The 22,802-nt window shown below is 36.4% G+C and overlaps 1 protein-coding gene across 5 annotated transcripts in view; it reads right to left on the bottom strand.

Moving 5' to 3' along the window:
- Positions 1–2,299: 2,299 nt before the first annotated feature.
- LOC110154791 (pre-B-cell leukemia transcription factor 1-like) overlaps positions 2,300–22,802 on the bottom strand; it is a 150,696-nt gene continuing 130,193 nt past the window's right edge. Inside the window, exons 5-11 of one of the 5 annotated variants that reach the window (XM_055165074.1) lie at positions 21,682–21,824; positions 19,098–19,132; positions 16,368–16,388; positions 15,086–15,245; positions 12,936–13,048; positions 11,530–11,619; positions 2,300–2,774 (exon numbers count right to left, since the gene is read on the bottom strand). In XM_055165074.1, the coding sequence (XP_055021049.1) occupies positions 2,682–2,774; positions 11,530–11,619; positions 12,936–13,048; positions 15,086–15,245; positions 16,368–16,388; positions 19,098–19,132; positions 21,682–21,824 (655 nt within the window). In that variant the 3' untranslated portion in view covers positions 2,300–2,681. Of the gene's footprint in view, positions 2,775–11,519; positions 11,620–12,935; positions 13,082–15,052; positions 15,246–16,367; positions 16,389–19,097; positions 19,133–21,681; positions 21,825–22,802 lie in introns of all 5 variants that reach the window. The other 4 variants (XM_055165073.1, XM_055165075.1, XM_020918831.2 and 1 more) reach the window with 4 other exon arrangements.

Below are 22,802 nucleotides of genomic sequence, written 5' to 3'. Positions count from 1 at the left end.
TTTTATTGCTATAGCTTCAGTTATGTGTTATGCTGTGCACAATATACAGGCCAATACTCAAATCAAAATTATTAACTCTAAAGCAAATTCAGCGTCTTTTTCTTACTGCAAACACACAATATGTGTTTTTGTATTGTTCTATTTTGTGTGATTTACCTGAGATTTCATTTATTGCATGTGAATGTAGTAAATATAAATTGCGATTACATTTCAAATTGAAGTTTCTTTTTTTTAATACAAATTGCCAAAATAATGTATAGACTAGCACATCTATGGTTAAAAACACAGACGAATGTATTTGAATTTAGCAATACAAGTTTCTGAGAATTGACTGATACGTTTGATGACTGTAGTGTTCAGAGCTGTGGTTGTATTTATGAAGTGTTTCCAAAAATAGTACAAAAAGTTAAAGGTGCGTTGTGTAACTTTTTTGGTGGAGGATCCATCAAATGCTTTTCTCCATGGAGATGTTATCGGTTTGTCTGGAATGTTTCACAGTATGATATTAAACCTTTCAATCTTCATGGAGCCAAAACCAGACCAAGTTACAGGTCAGATCTGTGGAGAGGTGACCCCGCTCACAGTCAAAATGCCTTTTTTCTAAGTATTTTTGAGCTATAAACCTACCTGTAATTTAATAAACTTCAGGTAGAGCTGTTTAATGTCATACTGTTGAACATTTCAGGCACAGCAATGACACCTCCACCAAAAAAAATTACACAGTGCACCTTTAAATATCTATCCTTTCTCCTGTCTGCTTCTATATTTTTGAATATTCAGTGTATACAATAAAAAAAAAAAAATATACTATAAAACTATAAAAATGTCTTAAAGGACACATCGTATGCAAAATTCAGCTATTTGAGCTTTTTGTTATAATGTTGCCTCATCCAAAACATACCTGGAGTTGTATTTTGCTTCATTAACGCTTATTTCATGAATCCTGTTTTTGAAGTACCTCTGAGACATAGAAAGCACTGTTTCAATTTTCCTCAGATTGTTACGTTAAAGGTAAAAATCCGAAGGTCTCAGACTCATTCTGAGCATTTCTACTATCAAATCGCATTCATTACTGCAGACCTGTATAGGCTCTATTCAGGCTGACATCATAAACCAGGAAGATGTTTGGAAAGATACGATTACAACTTCCCAGGCCCAGTTTTCTTCATCTGCATGTCATTGTAGCGTTCCGTAGGGGTGTAACGATATCCATGTATCACGATACGATATTGTCATGGTATGACCCTCATGGTACGATATTTATTGCAATATCATGGGAAAGCTCATGATATGGTGGGAAACCTCACAATTAGGGATGTAACAATATCCAAATCTCTCGGTATGATATTTTCGTGATATACATCTCACGGTGCGATATTTATTGCCATATTTTATGGACACTAAAGAGCTAAAACTGCTAATATGCTACTTTTTCCTCATAAAATGCCTTGACAAAACTTAATCCAAAGAACTAAGACTTAAAAATGCTTAGAACTGTTATTTCTTCTTGTAGTCTACACTGAAATGGAGCAAAGGATCATGGTCTATGTAGTTCCCCCTGTCTTTTTTTTTAGCTATTGTTACACCATAACTCTTAATTTAAGCAAAGAGACTTTTCGATATATTGTGATGGTCCACGATATTTTTGTGAGTGAGATATTATTGTTACATCCCTAGTGTTCCGTTATGTTCAGCTAATCAACAATTACAGCCATACCTCATTGTTAATAATTTCCCCACTGACGCACAACTCCGATTGCACTGGATACATGCGATTAGAAGAGACAAGGACGCTAAATTCAAGATAATTCGAAACAGTACATACGTATGCAGACTTCATTTTACCAATGATCACATTTACTTCAATGTTTTTTTTTTTCCGGTTTTAATAGATCCATGTTAGGTGAGCCCATTGTCAGTAACTACACCAGAAGTTGTAATCGCATCTTTCCAAACGTCTTCCTGGCTTGTGACGTAAGTGACTTGATCATTTCCACGACTACAGGTAGATGCCGTGCGAACACCAAATTCAAGAAAGCGCTGAAGCTGAATGTGGGGCTCTATAAAAATGCTGAATCTGTGTAGCAATCATTTGTTTTTCAAAATAAAACCAAAAATAAGAAAAAAATGCTATTTTTTTCATTATTTGTCTCCAAAACCAAAAAAAAAAAAAAAAAGCATAACAATTAATTTTTTCAGTTTTCGATTTTGTGTTTAAATGTATAATGGAAAGAACGAATAATGACCATTTCATTCCCATTTCATCCAATTTTGACCCTTAAAAACTGAAAAGCGTGCTCAGTAATACTAATAATGCATAATGTGTGTCCTTTAAACCAAGCCTATCAAATTGCCTCGAATAATGGTACCTACACCAGTGCAGCCCATCCCCGACCGTTACAAAAGTGCACCGAGGTAGTGACTGCGTTTCCATGACAACTCGTGGGCCTTACTCTGCTAACTGTGTGACCTCATGACACCAGAAAGACAAAAAAAACGAAACAAAGATTTGGACGTGAAACTGTACAAAGTCTGAAGATTTGAGTCTCATTTCAGGCTGCGCTGCTGGTCCCGATCTGAAGGAGGAGATCCAGGACTTCAGCTTAAAGAGAGTCCAGTCCTGAAGGGTCCATGGCGGGGTGGGGTAGAGGGACTTTGGGGGCGGATGGGATGGGAGGGCATCAGTTGGAGGTGTCCGAGTGAACGCTGCCTGGGCCTTCTGTGGGTGAAGTGACTGAGGAGGGGGTGGGGGCGTCCTGCCAGCCGCCGTTTGCCTGAAAACACAGACACAAGAGAAATAGTGTACAGTGTCGAGGCTGCATTATAGCAATTGACTCAAATTAGCAAATCACAAATGTTACATAATCTATTTAAAGGTCCTATATTAAGCAAAATTGACTCCTGTGAGCTTTAAGCCATGTTAGGATGTTAGGTACCTCCTCAGAAACAAACCTGGAGATGTGTTTTGTTTCATTCGTACATGTTTGAGTAACCCTTTATAATTAGTTTGTCTACACCTCCAAATGCTCTATTCCAACTTGTGATGTCATGAAGTGGTGTTTTTTTAACAGCTACCTTTTACCTTTCGTTAAGTAGAGATGGGGAATTTCTGGGCTGAAATGATTCATATAATTGTAGTGAAACACAGAGGAGCACATCCACATCATCCACATCACAAGGTGGATGTTACAGGTTGACCCATGAAACTGCGAGAAGCACCCTGGTATCGAGAAGGAAGTTTTCACCAAAACAAATAGTTTGATGTGTTTTTATCCAAATTACTGTAGCTAATCTGACTGAAATCTGTTTTTATATTTTTCCAAATTTAAATATTTGCATTTTTGTAGCCAGTAGCCTTTTGATTGATTGATTGGTCTTAATCTGTGACCAGTGCTTCTCCAGACCTCATGGACACTAAGAAGGTGTCTTCTGCTCCTCTTTAAACAGAAGATACAGTGTTCCTTCAGCCTGACACTGCCTGTGTCTGGAGTTATTTTTTTTAGATCACATCACTCTGTCTGTCCCAGCTTGTTTGATTCTTCAGACCTGATGCCCTGAGAACTTCAGATCTCCAAACCATTGGACCCCTGTACCTCACCGTGACTGACATCTCCACTCTCCTGGTTGTATGTGCACATATGACAGAATGTCTTAATTGATCAGTTTAGACTCGACACATAACTTTAGATAACTCTTAAAATTATGCCTAATCTCCAATCTTCAGACACCAGTCTAGATGAGCCTACACTCATAAATATTTCATATCTAAATACTGTCTGCTTAACTTGGTCAATAAATAAATAAAGCACAATTTGCTTTCATAAATAATTATCTTATTTCCAGATATGTGTCACTGATATGGACAAGAATCTATCAACATTCAGAACAGTTGTTTAGTTGATTATTAAGTAACTTAGATAATTGATTATATTGTATTGGTAATACTTCTCAACATCTGTTTAGCTGTGCCCCAAAACTCTACTTCTAGTCAAAGCCAAACACTCACAAAGGCCACATGAGTCCTGCTTTAACTTAGAACTTTTAAATTCCAATCTTTAATATCAATTACCTCTCTATAACTAACTACATGGAAGAGAGTGTTTTGTGTTTGAGAGAAGATAAAAGAAGCCTAAATATGCAGGTTTTGTGTGTTAAACATGTGTGAATGAAACAAAACACAACTCCAGGTCTGTTTTTGATGAGGAAACCACATTATAACACAGATCAGAAAACAGTGTAATATGGGCCCTTTAAAAAATAGATTTAATGAATACAAACATTAACATTTTCTCAACTCAGAGAAATTTTACTTAACAGGATCAGTACAGTAGGTTATGTACTTGATGTGGCATCTTATATTGAGACAGATGCCACAGTTAAATGTCCTGGGGGAACAGAAGTGAGCGATCGCAGCCGGGGATGCTGGGAAGTGGAGACCAAGGCCCAAAGCTATAACTAATCTCTGTGCTCCGTTATACGCGGAGTTCATCCTGGACAAATGAGGGCTTGTATATCTGATATAAAGCAACACAATCAAGTTTGCATTGGAGCAGAAAGAGGGATTTCAAGATGGAGCTTTCAGAGGTAGACGATAAATTCAGATAATGAAGAATGATCCTATAAGAAAACAATTGCTCAGGAATTCATCTTTATGTGTATATTTATAGTTCATATTTGAAGCCAGTTGTCTGTAAGTACATTTAAGGGGCCAGTGCAGTAAATAAGCCATGTTTTATATTGCACTGTGGACAAAGGACATCAAAATCGGGAATGTTTTGAACTGCAAAAATAGTCAAAACATTGAAATGCGAATCTTCACAGTAGTATTAACAAGTATTAATGGTTAAATATGTATTTTTGTTTACTCAAATAAGGATTTAATGCCACTGAAGTAAGAAAATTGGGAGTTTACAGTAAAATAATTAAAAAAAGTGTTGGCAAAAATTACATTTAAAAATTTCATAATGACAGACAACAGCATTTGCTTGAATTCAAAGTTTCCAGACAAAAATAAAACCCCATAATATTCAAAACTACACAAAAATACATCTTTAAGTCATTTTAAGTAATGACAATTTTATTAATATATAAAATAAACCGTGTACTAGGGTTAAACAATTTTGGAAAAAATATTGAGTTGCAATTTTTTTTAAATTTGTGATTTTAATAATAGGATTCTAGTAGTTCACGTAACAAATGCGTTTGGGAAAATTGACAAAAAAAACACAAAAACAGAATAAAATGAAATATGAACTGACAATCTAATACAAGAATGACATTTCAGAACCTGTTTGTGTAGTTCCAAAATATATGGTATACAGTTTTTATGCAGAATTTTCTTGTTTGTGGAGGAAATTATGTTACTTTAAGAACCGCAAAAACAGCTCCTTTGTGATCTGCCGACTGTGCTTTTGATTTGATTGCGATTCGTCTTTCATCCCTACAGTGTACTTCTATAGCAGAGCCCGACCGATATATCGGTTGGCCGATATTATCGGCTGATATGGGCAACTTTAGGCATATCGGCTATCGGCCGAAATGCTTGCTGATAGGGGCCGATATTTCACGTGGGCATGTTATACCTCGTTATAAAGCTTAGACTCTCTACATTCTGTTCATTTAATCCAATTTACAGACAGATAAATGTCCTAATATGTGGCTCCACATCAGTATTTATCTACGGAGTCATTTGTCTGTGTGTGTCCGTACTGTCCCCTGAACACACCACAGAGTCGCGTCACTCACGTGTGTTTGTTTACACTCGCAGACACAGATCCAAACACTGAGATGATATTCTTTTTACGGACAATCGGTTTGAGTCTGGATTAAAAGGACATTTATTAGTGCAGATTTGTGATGTGAGGAGGAGCCTGTATGAGCGGTGAGTGTTGGAAATATGTCGACTCTGAAGCTAGTTTTTGTCATTTGTTATGGGTTAGCTGCTGTAGCTCCCGCACATAAACAGGCTGTTTTCTATTGGTCTGTTCTAAAGTGACTATATTGGCCGTATATTTGCTACTGGACCTGCACTGATATGTAAATGAGCTGTGAATAGAGGTGTGAATTATGACATTTGCGCATATAATTAATTACCGCGGCGCGCACGTATTTACGGCTAAAGGCTAATAGCGCTACTTTCTTTACTAGTTATGGGTCCGTCGCGAACGAAATGACTCTTAGAACCGGCTCTTTGAAGGGAACGACGGGAGCCTGATCCTTATTGGGAGCCGTGTTTTCTCTTTCTCTCACTTTTTTTCTCTTCACGCCGCGTGATTCGTGGTTTGACAGCGGCAGCGGCTAAAAACGAAACTTTGAGAAATTTACGTGTACGTAGGATTAAAAAAAATAAAAATAAACATATCGGCGATTATATCGGCAGCTCCAACTCCCATTATATCGGTTTCATATCGGCCACAGCAAAATCCATGTCGGTCGGGCTCTATTCTATAGTATTTGGGAATAAGTACGTTTATATCCAACATGGAGTCATCTTTGAGCAAAACAAAAGATCCGGCTGAATTCCTCCCAAACACATTCAAGTCTAAAAATATGTAAAGTCCTGAATGTCAGTGACAGTGAACAGGCTCTGACAGAGATCCTGCTGTTACATAATGCATCACGGAGCTTCTTTACCGCCTTAAACCTGAAGAACGCAGCGGTTTGTGCCAGTGTAGGACGTGCTAGAGCGGGCACGCGTCCAAGGAGAACAGGCCGACCCGGAGCATCGCTGGAATACGTTAGTGACCACAACTGGGAGAGATACGCCATAAGTCTAACTGTCTGGTTGTTTGTGTGTATGATGATATGGAAAAAACATCACTATCACGATTATTTTGGTCAATATCAAAATCACGATTAAAAAAACTATGCATTTATTCAGCATTTCTCTCTAAAAAAAAAGCCACTTTGTTATTGATAATTTACGCAAAACTTGCAAACTAAAAATAAAAATAGGCTACAAATATGTACCTTAGATCAGTTTTCCGATGTATAAAACATAAAATAAATAAAATATACTTTGGACATGAAATAAGGCTTAGAAAAACATAAATGTATCCTAAATAAACTATATATCCAGCTGTTCTACAAACTCTATATTAAAAAAATAAATAAATATACATATTTATATACAAAATATTCCAAAATAAACTTTGTTAAGCTTTATCATTTCAACTTGATTATATGAGTTTGGAGATTGTTTGACAGACAAATCAAAATCGTGATCAAAATTCATTTCACTGCACAGTCTTGTATGTGTTGCTTCTTCTTTGTATAAATAAGCAGAGCACAATAAAGGGCGACAAGAAAATTAAGGTAAAAAATTTATTAATAATCCTACTTTCATATTCGATTTACGGTGTATATAAATGTATCCAGAATGATATACGTTTATATAGACTGTAACTCAAATTGCTGTGTATAAACGAATCCAGAATGAGATCAGACCAAAATAAAGACTGTTAAGCTAAAACAAGAATACTTTTCATTTGAGAATGTGTTTTTAGAGGTCAAAAGTACATGGTAAGCAGGTTTTATATAGGCACAGAGGCGGTGCTACCATTAGGCAAAAGTAGGCGGCTGTCTAGGGCCCCCAAACCTGGAGGGGCCCCCAATCAATTGCCGTCAGTGCCACTAATGGCCAAGGCCTCAGAGCAATTAAATTTTCTCTCAATATGACATTAAATGAGAGTAGTTAACTTTTAAACAATAATCATAAGAAAAATCATCATAATCATATGTAATGAATGTAAACAACAATGTAATTGTACTAGCAAAAAAAATAAAAGTACTTTCAGTTCTGGCTAGTAGGCTACCTAACTAATAACACACCATAATTCAATAAATATATATAAAAAAAAACATTTTATAACATTAATAAATATTATAGTGAGGGCCCCAAACTCAAGTTCGCCTAGGGCCCCCAAATTGCTAACTCCGCAATCCACAAAAAATTGAAAAACAAGAGAAAACACTGAATCTGCTCTCTGTAATGCTATCTGTATTCTGTAATGTAATTTAATAGCTGTTGGCCCAGAACATTTCATATTTAAACTTATAAAAACTTTACAAAGAAGTGATGCTGTTTCTTTTAGGATAAAGAACAGTTTTAACATTAAGCCAAAATTTCAACATCTGTGTTAGCATTAAAATATACATCAGTGCATTTAGTTTTATACTTACTTATAAGGACCCCACATCTCTAGAAAGGACATTATGTTGTATAAATAAATGCAAACATTGTGATTTTCTAATTGTAACGATTCAAACTGTGATTTAATTAAAATAAATAAATAAATAAATAAGTATCAGTTAGGGATGGTCCAATGTGGATTTTTGAGCCTATAACGTTATCTATTATATGTCTTGCTGGTGTGTGTGATATTTACAACATTTACTGATATGATAATTAAAATCCCTAGCAAGACCAATACATTTCTCTTAAGTTGAAGTAAAGATCACAAATTAACTTTTCACTTTTGTTAAAAAAATATACATTAACAACATTTATTGATCAGGTATATCAAAAACAGAAAGACTCTTGCACTCTGTATAACTTGGAAAAATGAGCTTTATTTACAGTGGAACAATGTTTTGGCAACTAGACCTTCATCAGACACAAAAAAAGAAAAAGAAAAAAGTTGCAGAAATGTTGCTCCACTGTAAATAAAGATCACTTTTTGCAAGTTTGACCGAGTGTGGGAGTCTATTTTTTATTTTAACGAGCCTTACACGCTTCCTATCCAATGGCAAACTAAATAAACTAAAACTAAACAAAATAAATTAAAATACATCCTTTAGTGCAACTCCTAAAAACTGAAATTCAAAACCGAAAATACAGCAGAGATCGCAACTTCAGTTTCAAGATTTTAGTTGCAAAATGGTAAAATCTGATTGATTCCCTTTCTGATTTCATTCATAAAAACAGAAATGCCTCAGTGTGCTTTCCTACACCCTAAAACCCGACTCTAACTTGCAAGTGTGACTGCATAGGACGTGCTAGAGCGGGCAAGCGTCCATGGAGAACAGCCCGCAGGAGGCTAAAGAATACGTTTGCTTCCTCTGGGGGTTAGGATGACTGGCTCCCATTTGAATACACTGCGCTCCTGTGTTTCCCGTCGGATTACCATAGGGGGGCGGGACCTCGTGTGTGCACTCCGCTCCTGTCAGGGCCATTAGCGCGGCAACGCTGAGATCAGGAGAATGCGCTCGGATTGCTGTCCCGAGTCCACACTGGCCGTCCCTGTGTCTGTCCCATCGATTTTCCCCTGTGCGATTTGGCTTGTCGCTGCGGATTTCCGCCCGTGTGTACCGCCGCCAGCCAGGCCCCGCCCCCTTTAAGTCGGTTTTAATACGACTAAAGTGATGCACAGGGCGACCTAATGTAATATTTTAAGTGTGCTTTTCAAAAAATGTTCAGGATTTTTCAATATTACATTTATAGCTTTCCAAAAGTAATGTTTTTTGTTTTTTTTTGAGTCCTGCATTCATTGTAGTGTTGTCATGATACTAAATTTTCAAACTTGATTTCGATACTAAAGAACAGACTCAATACTGAATTTATCTATCCAAATGATCATTTTCAAAGCTATTTTTAGACAATATTGTAACTTTCACAACAATATAATATTATTTGTTTATTATTAACTCAACAAAGTAAATACACCTCAGCTGCTTCCCTCAGGTCAGAGACTTTTAGTCCCAAGATCTAGAAGAAATCGATTTAAAGGAGCTTCATTCCAGCTGCTATTATTTGATTATTTTCTACTATCGTACTTATTTATTAGTAAGTGTGATAGCAGCAAATAATCAATTTTAGTACACTGTCTTGGAAAAATTTGGTCTTTTTTATATATGTAATATTTATTGTGATCTTAGCCAAGCGTGATTGATGAATTGAATTAAGTGTTTATGGAGCAAAACCATTCTGCACTTCAGCACTGTAACACTTTATCTTGTTGCTGTGTTTTTATACGTCTTTATTGTGGATAATGTGAATGACTGAAATGTGAAATGTGGGATCAGCTTCTCAAATCTGCAAAACAAATTTACCTACAGGTACGAATAAAGCAACCTAACCTAACCTAACCTCCTACTGTACTGTCTTTAAAAAGAGCCCAACATGTTAATGTACGTAAAACGACAAAATGAACGTTTTTGGATTATTTGTTTCTTGTGTTGTCTTATTCTAGTTCTAATACAGTAAAACAGTCAAATAGGAATAAAATAGTCAGAATTACAAAAGGTCAAACTTGATCCAGTTGTGATTTTTTTCAGTATCGATACTTGCTTAAACGAGTATCCAGATTCGATTCTAGTTTTACTTTGAATTATCTGATGCTTCTGACAATCCTATTTTATTGTTCACCAAATTTCACCTTGAACTGTCGCATACGGCTTGGGTCTTTCTAACCAAATAGCTACACAGTAATAAATGGGTGTCAGAAAAAATTGATTCAGTGATATAGTGCATCTGAAGTGCATCTGAATCGAGTTTTTAAATATTTTCACTGTTCTCATGATTTTAAAAAGATAATATTTCTATTTCAAAAATCTACTTCTCATGAAGGTGTAGTTGACAATATGATTAGAACTAATTATTGATAAATTGCAATATATCATCTGTTGTTTTAGTATCGGGGATATATCGCGATATATCGAATCGTGACATGTGAACCATGATATGTATTCTATCTTCAGACTCAAGGCAATGCACACCCTTAGTAATAAACAACAACTTTTTTGACAAAGACATACAAATTTAGGAAAAAAGATGAATATTTTTGAATGATGAGTTTTGCAAAATATATGTTTAAATTGAAAATTATTTAAATTGTGCTTATTGCTGACTCTGCTTTTTTCAAGCAACCGTTCTGGTATATGCATTTTAATTTTTTATTGTTTTATTGCATTTAATTGACCTCCATTAGCTATCAGTTAATCATCCTGGAGACGTATGTAGCATGTTTTGGGTTTTTAAAAGTGTTTCTACTTTTTAAATAAAATTATTCAGCACTGTATTTATGCATGTTTTATTCCCTGTTTTCATCCATGTGCTACTGTTTTCATTCTTTAACTTGTCTACAAAAATAATAATAATAATAAAATAAATCACTAGGGCTGCAAGTGCCAAAAAGTAGAATCACTTTTTTTGTTTTCACAGTCTGCTATTTCAAAGCCTTACAAAACTCATCTAAATTTATAACAGCGCATTGACTTTTCGACTTCCCCCAAGACTCCACTTCACACTGTCACCTGTCCCCAGCCCCTGTCCTGTCAGCGCCATCGCCTGCAGCAGCGTTAGCCTCGTGCACTAATGCTAATCCCAGGTGCGCCGCTGTGAGGGCTCCTGAGGTGTGAGGAGGTAGCCCTGAGCTAACGGGACGCGACAGCCTGCCCTCCGCCTGTGTGTGTGTCCCACCCCCCGGCGCCGGAGCAGAGGGGACCGCACACAAGACACGTCCCCCCTAACAGGCAGAGAGAGCCCCCTGGTGCTGAAATAATTGGCAGAGGAGAAGAAAAGGGTCTTACGTTGATGCCCTGTGGACTGTACATCTGGGAGGCCGAGAGCGCTTCACTGTATCCGCCTGTCTGACTGATAACATGGCGAAGGGTATCCACCTGGAGACAGCAAACAAAGCAAGGTCACACAAAAGATACAAGTTTAACAGCACTGGCACTTTCACACTCGGGGCCTTATGGGATTAGGTTAGTACAATATTTTTTTAACATCTATTTCTATACTAGTTCAGTGCTCAATTTGTTCAAGTATGTTTTGTATTTATATTAAGTCTACTTGTATTCAACGTCTATTTTTTAATAACACCTCAAACACAAGCCCTTATTTTATCATATTTTTTTATTGTACAGTTTTTATTCATTGTTTTATGTTTTAGGCACCATATCGCCAAAGTTTGTGATTTTTTTTCAAATGGCAAAACGATTTCTGATTTTACTTGGTTGCGTTTACAAACAAATATTCATTATTTCATTTAAAATTCATACTTTTGCATATATGGGTAAAACAAGAACTTACAGGGTTCCTACTCTTTTTCACTGACAAAATTTCAAACATTTTCCATACTTTTTCATGACCTAAAGTGATTTTTCCTTGACTTTACAGCACCCTGCATGTGTAGAATTGATCAGACTTTTAGGTGTAAAGATGAAATGTTAACCCTTTCCACTCACCTGGTGGTCTGGTATTATAGTTTTTTAACATTCAAAATACTGTCAGTGCATTTATTGTCATCTCTTTTAAACAAAATGCGGATACGTTCGGAAATAATCATAACAGCCTAATGAGAACTTAACAGAACACTGTAGTTGCGTCAAAGAGATACTAAAATTCCATGACTTTTCCAAAATTTTCATTAAATTTACAATTTGCATGACTTTTCCAGGATTTCCATGAACTTAGTAATTTTATTTAGCCTGTTATTATTACTGAATTAGCAAGTATTAATACATTTAATAAATACTTCATTATATAAGTAAAAGTAGTTTATGCCATTTTACAATAAGCAGGATTACAATAGGTCTGTGTTGTGGGAAGCATTATGTCATGAAAAGAAAATAACTGCCCTACTATCCTATTCATAATGTAATTTTACTTTATTAAAACTCATGTTTAGAAAGCATTATTAGAATGCTACCATAGAGCCCTACAAGCCTTCAATACTTGCTTATATTTAGTCTAATATAGCCAATAAAAAAAAAAAAGTGTACATACATTTTTAATACCAGGTTGAAATTGTTGTATTATAGTTCAGAAAAGCACGAAAGAAAGGTGTAACTCTTTAATTAGAAGTGTTTGCTAATAAGAAATGTCGAACAAAGACCTGATAACACTGCACTACTTACTTTGTTTATTTCTATTGTTTATTTGTCCTCATATTTAACTGTATTGTTTGATTTAGTCTACCCCTACCCCCTACCTGTGACTGGACGTTGGCCCCCACCTGTGCTCCCTGGTACGAGTCCCCGTTCAGAGACTGCACGGTCATGAACAAGTCGCCCGAGTTGGACATGTTAAAAGAGGCACCAGAACCTGGAGGAGACAGGGAGACAGAGAGAGGACAGGCTAAAGCGAGCAGCTCTATGACAGGCACCATGCAGTTAGCGCTGAGCTAAAGAGACAGCCAGCCTCTGGTCGGGGCCACGCCACAGCCGGAGTGCAGAGCCAGAGGGAGAAATGGAGAAATGTAGCCTGCAGTGTGTGGGGCGAGTTGGGTTAGTGAGGCTTGTGGGTTAGCAGAGTTTGAAGTGTGTACATGAAAAAGCGAGTAAGAGTCAAGGAACTGTGTACAGTTTGTTAGAGATGTGGAAACAGGAATAAAAATTTTACAGTTTTAATGTTAAATAAGCTACGGTATAGAAGTGACTTTGTGAATAGACTTATATCTCAGGGGTCCATGTACCATTCGTTCTTTTGAATTTCAATCAACAAAAACAATAAAATGGGAAAACAGTTTGTTATTTCATTATTCCATATTAATGTCAAACAGAAAAACTGAACTATTTCCAATATTTAATTTAAAGTAAATTTCAAATAACACCAGAAATGAGTCAAAAAAAAGTCTATTTTCAAAAATCAGTCTAAAAAGTCTATTTTGGTCCCTATTTTAATGATGTTGATATTTTATTCTGTTTTTTATTTTATTTTTATTCATATTTTGGTTCATATGTCCCATAAGTTCTGTTGCTCAGCACGCCGTGTGTGAATTCAGTGTCAACAGTTTATCGCTGCTTCCTGTTTCTCGTCATGGAGTTCAACAATGACTAAGTCCCTCTAGCAGTAGAATTTCCAGGAAAATAAACCAGAGAGAATAAAATATAAAAACTGAAAGAGGCACAATGTCTGTTTTTTGATTGGTGTTATTTGAAATAAACTTTAAATTAAATATTGGAAATAGACATTGAATCTGACACTAAAACAGAATAATGAGATAACAAACTGTTTTCCCATGTCATTGTTTTTCGTTCTTAATTGGAATCCAAAAGAACGAACGGTACACAGACCCTCAGAAAGTATCTAGAGGACTTCTCTGCCTGCACAAACGCCTATAGCACAGTTGCTTAGACTTGAATGTAAATTTTAAATAATGCAACAGTTTACTACATAAGGTTAGTGTGAAGAATGCAGAGTAAAATTAGGTTAGTTGCAAATGCTATATGTACATTTTGAAAGCAGAGTTAAACTATATCAGAAGAAAACAAAGCATTAAGAAGATGGCGACTTGGTGAGGGGCTCAGGGCAGTTTGTTTATGTAACTCTCTCCACCCCTTTCCAAATAACTCCCCAAAGGTTATATTAATTCTATATCCGCGAATGAATTCAGATTTCTGACTTGGCAAACCAACCTTCAGAAAATGTATATGTGTATTTAGTGAGGTACACTTAAAATACATTGTCCCACAGCTTAAAATGTAAATGGTTTGTAACTAAAATGCACATGCACTAGAAATAAATATAGCTTTGATTTTAAAAATAAATGAGTTAGATGATTAGTTATCTACAACTCACTGCTTGAAATAAGTATTAGATGATGCATAAATGGATTCATGTTACAATATGCAAGTATCTCTCTGATTTTGTAGTTAGTAGTTAGTTTATAGACCCTTTAAAATGCTTAGAATGTTCAAAACTCTAGGATGGTGGTAACTGGGGGCAATAATACAATTTCAATGATCAAAACAAAGCAATATTTTAACATTTCTGGGGTAGAAATGTGGTTTGCTTTTTGAATTTCTATTACAGATCATGGACTTCTGGCTTCTAAAATATATTTGAACTTCACAAAAGAATAATTTGTGGTAGAGTTTGGAATATGTCTGTAGATAAAATAAAAAACACTTTTAATATTCTTTGATTAATCTTAATTTCTCCATTGAAACTGCATTATGTTCCATTCCAAATGTTTTTGTTTGTTGTTTTTGTTTAGCAGCCGTTAAAGGGTCTATGTGGGAAAGTAGGAGACCCCTAATCTAGTGTCTCTTCTAACCCTAGTGCACAATGCTCGTGTCTAGCGTCTACACTGCACAGAGAGGTGACAGCTGAGCGCACAGCCTTGACTTCCTGTCTCACCTGCAGAATTCGGAGTGGAGGGTGAATTTGCTTGGCTCCCGTGTGAGGACGCGTTAGCCGCACTGACGGCAGTTCTCGCAGCGTACATGTTGGCTTCCTCCTGGAACTTACCAATGTTTTTCTTGTATCTGATTCTTTTATTCCCAAACCAGTTGGAAACCTGAGCAGAAAACAAGACAGAGATGGAAAATAGATTATTGGATGCTGTGGCTTTAATGTTATCAAGAGAAAAACACATGGACATCAAGTTAGGGTGTAACGATATCCAAGTCTCACGATACGATATCATCACGGTGTGAACCTCCGATATTTTGTGGAGGCAAACAAAACTGTGAATACACTACTTTTTCCTCTTAAAATGCCTTGACAAGACTTAATCCAAAGAACTATGAGTTAAAAGTGCTTAGAACTGTTATTTCTTCTTGTTGTCTACACTGAAATGGAGCAAAGGATCATGGTCTATGTAGTTTCCTCTGTCTTTTTTTTTTTTTTAGCTATTGCTGCACCATAACTCTTAATTTAAGCAAAAAGACATGTGATTCGATATATGTGATGGTCCAGGATATTATTGTGAGAACTTTGACGATACGATATCATGATATTTCGGTTATTGTTACATCCCTAACATCAAGTTATAAGCAAATCGCACAACATATACAGTAGTAAGAGACCTGACAACACATGACTGACAAAAAAAAGCAAACCAAAAAACAGGCTACTACATCCAAGTTACAACATGTATATTTACATATGTGTTTTATTGTAGACTGTAGTAAATGAACCAATTGCCCTTTACACCCAACAAATGGTTCCTGAGGACAAGAAGCTCACCAGATGTTCAGCTGTACTGAGGCACAGGCCCCTTGGATTTAATCCTACATTTTGATTTGAAAACATGATGTACGTAGTGTAGTGCACTTTTTTAAGGCAGGGGGTCTGAACTTTGCAGAATACAGATATGTAATCTGTAGCATACACTACCACTCAAAAGTTTTAGAAAACCCTTATTTTTTACAGTTCAAGTCGTGCAAGTTCAATGAAGAGCTTCAAATGGTACAAAGGTAAATACTAAACAGCCAGAGGTTAAAAAACTGATAAAATATAACAAAACACAATTCCAAGCTCTGCCAAAACTACCTCAGGAAAAAAAAAAAAAGGTAAACATGGAGTGTCCAACGCAGTCTCCAGACTTAAATCCCATCAAGCTGGTTTTGGGATGAACTGGACAGAAGAGTGAAAATCAAGCAACCTACAAGTGCCACACATTTATGGGAACTTCTGCAACAGACTTGGGAAGAACTTTCTGAAGAATATTTGATTTCTATTGTAAAAAGAACAAGCCACAAGTGTGTTCAGCTGTTATATCTGCCAAATGTGGACACATTCATGAATCAAAAGTTTAGAGTACGTTTTGGTCAACAGTAAACAGTAAAAAACTAGAAAAAGTGTGGTGTTCTAAAACATTTGACCAGTAGTGTATAAATAAACATATCCAAATTCATAGGATATATGCTTAATACACAACTATTATATTACTTTAAAAGTGCTTGTTTCAGGGATGACTGATCAAAATCAGTGTTGACCAGTACTGAGTCTGTTCCTAAGAATCAAAATCAAGTTTGAAATTTTGGCATTAACCCAATGTCACATTTTTTTGGAGAATCCAGAATGAGTGTTCTTAGGGTGCATTCACAATCAGACACAAGCTACACACACAAAAAAACAAACGAGGGCCTATTTACACAAGAACGCTTGAGGGTAAAAACTACAAAATATTTTATTGGAAGTGCCTTTCGTTAAGACTGTGACGGCATTTTCTGAAACCACCCTCCAGAGTGGAAAAATTGAATACACTCCAGCGTTTCCATCTACACTGCCCAAGACGCAAAACTCTGGTCACGTCGCGTAGGGGTTTACATCACATACATCACCACCTAACATCACCACTGAGCAGGCTGGCATGCATACCCAATCGAATTCCACACACTTTTACGTCACCGTATGAAAAACACTCATCTAAACGTGGAATTAGACAAAATCTGAGACTAAACCAGGCTGGGCTAGACCAGTGTTAAACTCAGGACTAAACTGGGCTCATACCTGGACCGAAGCAGGGCACCTTTAAATGATGCATGTGTACACTAGTGCATCATACATTATGTTTTTATTCATTCATTTTTTTTCCCTCAATGGACGAGGCCGAGTGTATCTATGTAAGCAGCACACTACCCGTATTGTGCTGTTTTTTCAGCTCAGAGCAGAGGTTCATAGGTTTGAGGATAAGTACCTCCTCTCAGAGCCACCTTATACACTGCTGTGGCCTAATTCTGAGCATTTTGTGTTGTGTTTTCATGCCATCAAGACCACAACAGCGAGCCATTCACACCTTTGTTCCCCTGCTTTCCCCATAACACCCTGTAAACCCTATGAACCACTGAAATAGAGATGTCTCACTTAGCCTCAGCAGCAGCAGCATCGCAGACTGGTGCTGTGAATCTGCATTAGCTCCAGAACCCAATGATTGCCAATAACAGTCTCATTATGACTCCATGACGGTAGCTATCATCGCGCCCGCTCCAATCACTCAACATCGGCTAGCTCCCCCATTAGCGCTAATGCACTCCCAGATGAAGCTTCGAGGGGTAATCCCGCCACTAATGATAAACAACATTAAAATGAAAACCGAATCAATCCTCCGAACTTTCCCCGGCGCTGCCAAGGTAAACAGTCTCCTTTATTATGAGCGGCAAACCGAAACGCGACAAATCAAGCGCGGGCCGAGTAGCGTTCACAATCAAGCGCACATGCATCAGGGGTGGTTGAGAATAAATTAATGAAAGAAGCAAAGGAAACGATCTATTCACAAGTGATGGATTCAAAACACGCGCTGCTGTTTACCTTCGCAATGCTTTTGTCGTTAGCAACTCTCAGAACATAAAAACGACTCGAGTGCCAGAACACAACTCTAAATCTACATTTTTACTCATCAGCAGTATTGGAATGGATTCTGTTGAGATCAAAAGTTGGTTGGGTAAAATAGATGTGTGAGGACTTTGACTCTAATACGAAAACTTTCTAGAAATGGAAATATTCAAAATGAAATTAGGTTTAATGTGGTTCATTTTTTTCACTATTTTGCTTGCATACCATTAAAATTTCAAAACTATTCTGTTCTTATCCTCATTCTTTTGTTATCGTGACGATACTAAAATCGATTTTGATAACATATTGATCATTTATTTTCATGCTTACATCATAAACCAGGAAGACGTTTGGAAAGATGCGATTACAACTTCAGGCGGGCTCTGTTCACGGTCATAAGTCTGACAAAATGTCGGAAAAATTTGAAAGTGTCCCGTTTTTTTTTTCATCTACATGTCATTGTAGCGTTAACCATACCTCAGTTTTCATAATTTCCCCATTGAAACACAACTCCGATCGCACTGGGTACATACGATTAGAAGAGACGCCAAATTCAAGATTATTCCAAACAGCACGTATGTATGCAGTCTTCATTTTACCACTGATCACATTTACTTCAGATTTCTCAGAGTCGGTTGGAGAGCTCAGTGTCCGTAACTTCACCTGAAGTTTTGATTGATTGATTTGTTTTTATTTTGAGTTTGTGCCAATAGAGAAACAATATCCATGTATACTACATATACATTGTAAACAACAGAAACGCACATTTCTCGAAAAGGAGAGGCAATAAGAAAAACTTATATTAACCCTCCCCTATTCAAGTTGTAATCGCATCTTTCCAAACATCTTCCTGGTTTGTGACGTAATGTGAATAGAGCCTAATAATGTCTAATGTATGTCTAATAATGTAATTTTTAACATAAAATTGTAGTATTTGTTTATTAACTGAGATTCAGGAGCAGGACCACGCCTCAAACGCCCTCTCCTCTCACCAGCGAACCACAACTCACCTCGACCACACCTCTAATTTCCCAAAAGCCTATTTGTAGCAGCCTTTCCCATCATTCCAGTTTGTCTTGGCTAACTCAACCCCACCCTCCCATCCCCTATTTTGTTTGTTTTTCAGTCATAAGACGCCTACGAAGGGGTCCCGTTCCAGTTGAGCCAATTGAAGATTGAAACGGAGCCCCCACGTAGGGTCTCAGCGCAGCTATCTCTGTCCCGCTTCGTACATTATCAATAAACTTCTTCACACTGTCGTTGGTGTGGTCCTATCTAGTGAAATAATGTTAGTATTTCCAGATTTCAGTTAGTTGTAAAGAAGTCAAGTCAAGTCATTTTATTTATATAGCATATTTAAAACAACCCTAACAAGTTGCACCAAAGTGCTTTACAGCATGAAACACAACATAGTGAAAACACTAACACAAATATAAAATATATAAAATATTACATAAACAAGTTACTTGATGCACAAAAATAATAGTTTAAAATAGAGCTCATGGGCTGTTAAATGCCATCTTGAAAAAAATGTGTTTTTAGGAGGGTTTTGAAGTGCGATAGGAAGATAGCTATGTCAGTTTCCACATAGTTAGTAGAAGGAGTATGTCACAAATCATAATCTCAAGACCCAAGTGTTTAAATGTGGAATTGTTTTTAATCACTGTAAAGCGCTCCGTGTTGCATTTTTGTATGAAAAGCGCTATATAAATAAAGTTTGTTGTTGTTGTTGATGTTGTTGTTGTAATGTGGTCTCTGATAAGATAAGTTAAGGTCAAATTTGATCCAGTTAGAATCTAGTTTCAATACTAGTTTTACAAACAATTTTGCAACCTAATATAGACTGTCACATATTTTCTGAAATAAAAGATAAAACTGAAATAATTCACTGAGTATTTAAAGTTGCACTATGTTACTTTTTGGTCGAAGGTCCACTACACTTACCTCTAAGATGTTATTGCTTGCCTAGAATGTTCCACAGTATGGCATTAAACTAATCTATCCCCATAGTAACAAGCACCAGATCAAGCACTAGGTTACAAATCCGATCCTCCACCAAAAAAGTATACTAAAAATACTAAAGATCAATTGTAAAAGTACTCATTTGAGCAAGTATTCATACTGCAAAAAAAAAAAAAATCACATTAACAGGACAAGACAGCTTTTTTAGTATTTTTAGTATTTAATTTTGTGTCATCAAAACAAATATAAGACCTCATGCTAAGATAAAGAAATTACTATTATTATGTATATGAAAATTACATTCTATTACTAAAAAGGGAGCATTTTTTATCATCACTGTGGTCTCGTAAGTATCGTGACGACAATATACACCTTTAAAGATCTCTCATTTTCATTTATTCATTTAATTAAACAACACAGATAAGTGAAGGATGCTTTTAAATATGACACTGTATTCTGCGTTCATGTGAGTAGTGTAGAGACATGTACATAGTGACAGCAGAGTGTGGAGCTTCAATGGAAACAGCCTGTGTTTGTGTCTGGTTTGAAGAGCTACATTCTCGCTCCACTCCACTCGGCTTTGTTGTTTAATGAAAGCACCAGCTGAAGATTAGAGCGCTGTCTGTACTCATAATGTATTCATACCAGCCACGCACTTTAACTCAGTTCAGACTGATTTTAGTCCTGATTTTAGTCCTGTTTTGGTGCTGATTTTGTCCTAATACGTTCTGGTTTTAGTCCTGGTTTAGTGCAGATTTTAGTCCTTATGAGTCCTGATTTTAGTCCTGGTTTTAGACCTGTTTTGGTGCTGATTTTAGTCCTAATATGTCCTGGTTTAGTCCTGATTTTAGTCCTGGTTTAGTTTGGATTTTAGTCCTTATAAGTCTTGATTTTAGTCCTGGTTTGATCCTATTTTAGTGCTGATTTTAGTCCTAACAAGTCCTGGTTTAGTCCTGGTTTTGTGCTGATTTTAGTCCTAATAAGTCCTGGTTTAGTCCTGATTTTAGTCCTGTTTTGGTGCAGATTTTAATCCTAATAAGTCCTGGTTTAGTTCTCATTTTAGTCCTGTTTTGGTGCTGATTTTAGTCCTTATAAGTCCTGATTTTAACCCTGGTTTTACTCCTGGTTTAGTGCTGATTTTAATCCTAATAAGTCCTGGTTTAGTCCTTGTTAGGTCATAGTTTAGTCATATTTTAGGCCTTGTTTAGTCTTGGTTTGATCCTTGTTAAGTCCCAGTTTAGTCCTGATTATAGCCATCATTTAATTCTGGTTTAGTCACATTGTAGTTTTGTTTTTTGTCCTTATTAAGTCCCAGTTTAGTCCTGGTTTAGTCCTGATTTTAGCCCTTAATAAGTCTAGGTTTAAGTCCTGATTTTGGTCTTTAATAAATCCTGGTTTAATCCTATAGTTTAGCCCTGATTTAGAGTGGATTTGTCCTTGTTAAGTCCCGGTTTATGAACTGATTTTAGTCCTTGCTAAATCCTGATTTTAGTCCTGGTTTTAGTCCTTTAGTTCTGGTTTTAGTCCTGTTTAATTCAGATTTAAGATTGAAAAAACCTCTGCCAATATCATCATGTTCAAATCCTTGTTTAACCATGACGTAATTCAGATTTTACCCTGGCTCTGGCATAATCTAGTCCAAATAGTCCTGGTCAAATCCTGGTTTAGTTCTGGTTTAGTCCTGGTTTGGTGTTGGTTTCATTCTTTTAAATTTGTTACCTGGGCGACTGTGATGGCGCACTTCTTTGCCAGCTCCTCCTTTGCCTCCTCACTGGGGTACGGGTTACTGAGGTGCGAGTAGAAATATTCGTTCAAGATCTCTGTGGCCTGCTTGTTGAAATTCCGTCTTTTTCGTCTGGAAATAAAAACAGAAGGGGGAAAAAATACTGTTAAATATTTTAGAATTTGACAAGGTCAGCTTCAACTTGTTTTGGTTTAGTCCTTGTTTAATCACACCCAGATTGATTTAGTAATACATTATTTCTTGTTTGTAATTTAAATTTTTCTGAATTTTTCAGATTTTTTTAAAAGCACAAAATTAGTACAAATATATAGATACAAAAGCAACAGCTCTTAGGGCCAGAATTATTGTGAGCTAGGACTGGGTATCATTAAGAAGTTGTCAATACGATACATATCTCGATACATAGGCCACGATACGATACATATCTTGATACAGTGCACTTTTGATTCAATAAGATATATTTGAAATTGATTCGATGCGGTTCAATAAAAATAATGGCTAAATCATGGCTCTGATACTAAAAGGCTTCTTGCACTTCTTGTGCAAATTTTAATCTTTAAAACAGTGAAAATGTCAAATGTGTCGCACAGACAAGTTTCCAACAAAAATGTAGCACAACAAAATAATTTAGTAGGTGTCTCACGATACGATATCATCACGGTATGAACCTCACTGCTCGATATTTATTGCGATATCGTGGGAAAGCTCACGATATAGTGGGAAGGCTCACGATTAGGAATGTAACAATATCCAAATCTGTAGGTACGATATTTTCACGATATACATCTCACGGTACGATATTTATTGCGACATTTTGTAGAGGCTAAACATCTAAAACTGTGAATATGCGATTTTTTTTCCTCTTAAAATGCCTTGATAAGACTTAATCCAAAGAACCAAGACTTAAAAGTGCTTAGAACTGTTATATCTTCTTGCAGTCTGCACTGAAATGGAGCAAAGGATCATGGTCTATGTAGTTCCCTCTGTCTTTTTTTTTTAGATATTGCTGCACCATAACTCTTAATTTAAGCAAACAGACTTGTAATTCAAGATATTGTGATGGTCCATGATATTACTGTGAGAACTTTG

Source organism: Boleophthalmus pectinirostris, unplaced genomic scaffold (genome assembly GCF_026225935.1).
Source record: "Boleophthalmus pectinirostris isolate CB_2022bp ecotype Guang Dong unplaced genomic scaffold, ASM2622593v1 HiC_scaffold_7, whole genome shotgun sequence".
Lineage (NCBI taxonomy): Eukaryota > Metazoa > Chordata > Actinopteri > Gobiiformes > Gobiidae > Boleophthalmus > Boleophthalmus pectinirostris.
The sequence above is the reverse complement of the archived record's forward strand: the minus strand, read 5'-3'. Positions and strand labels throughout refer to the sequence as shown.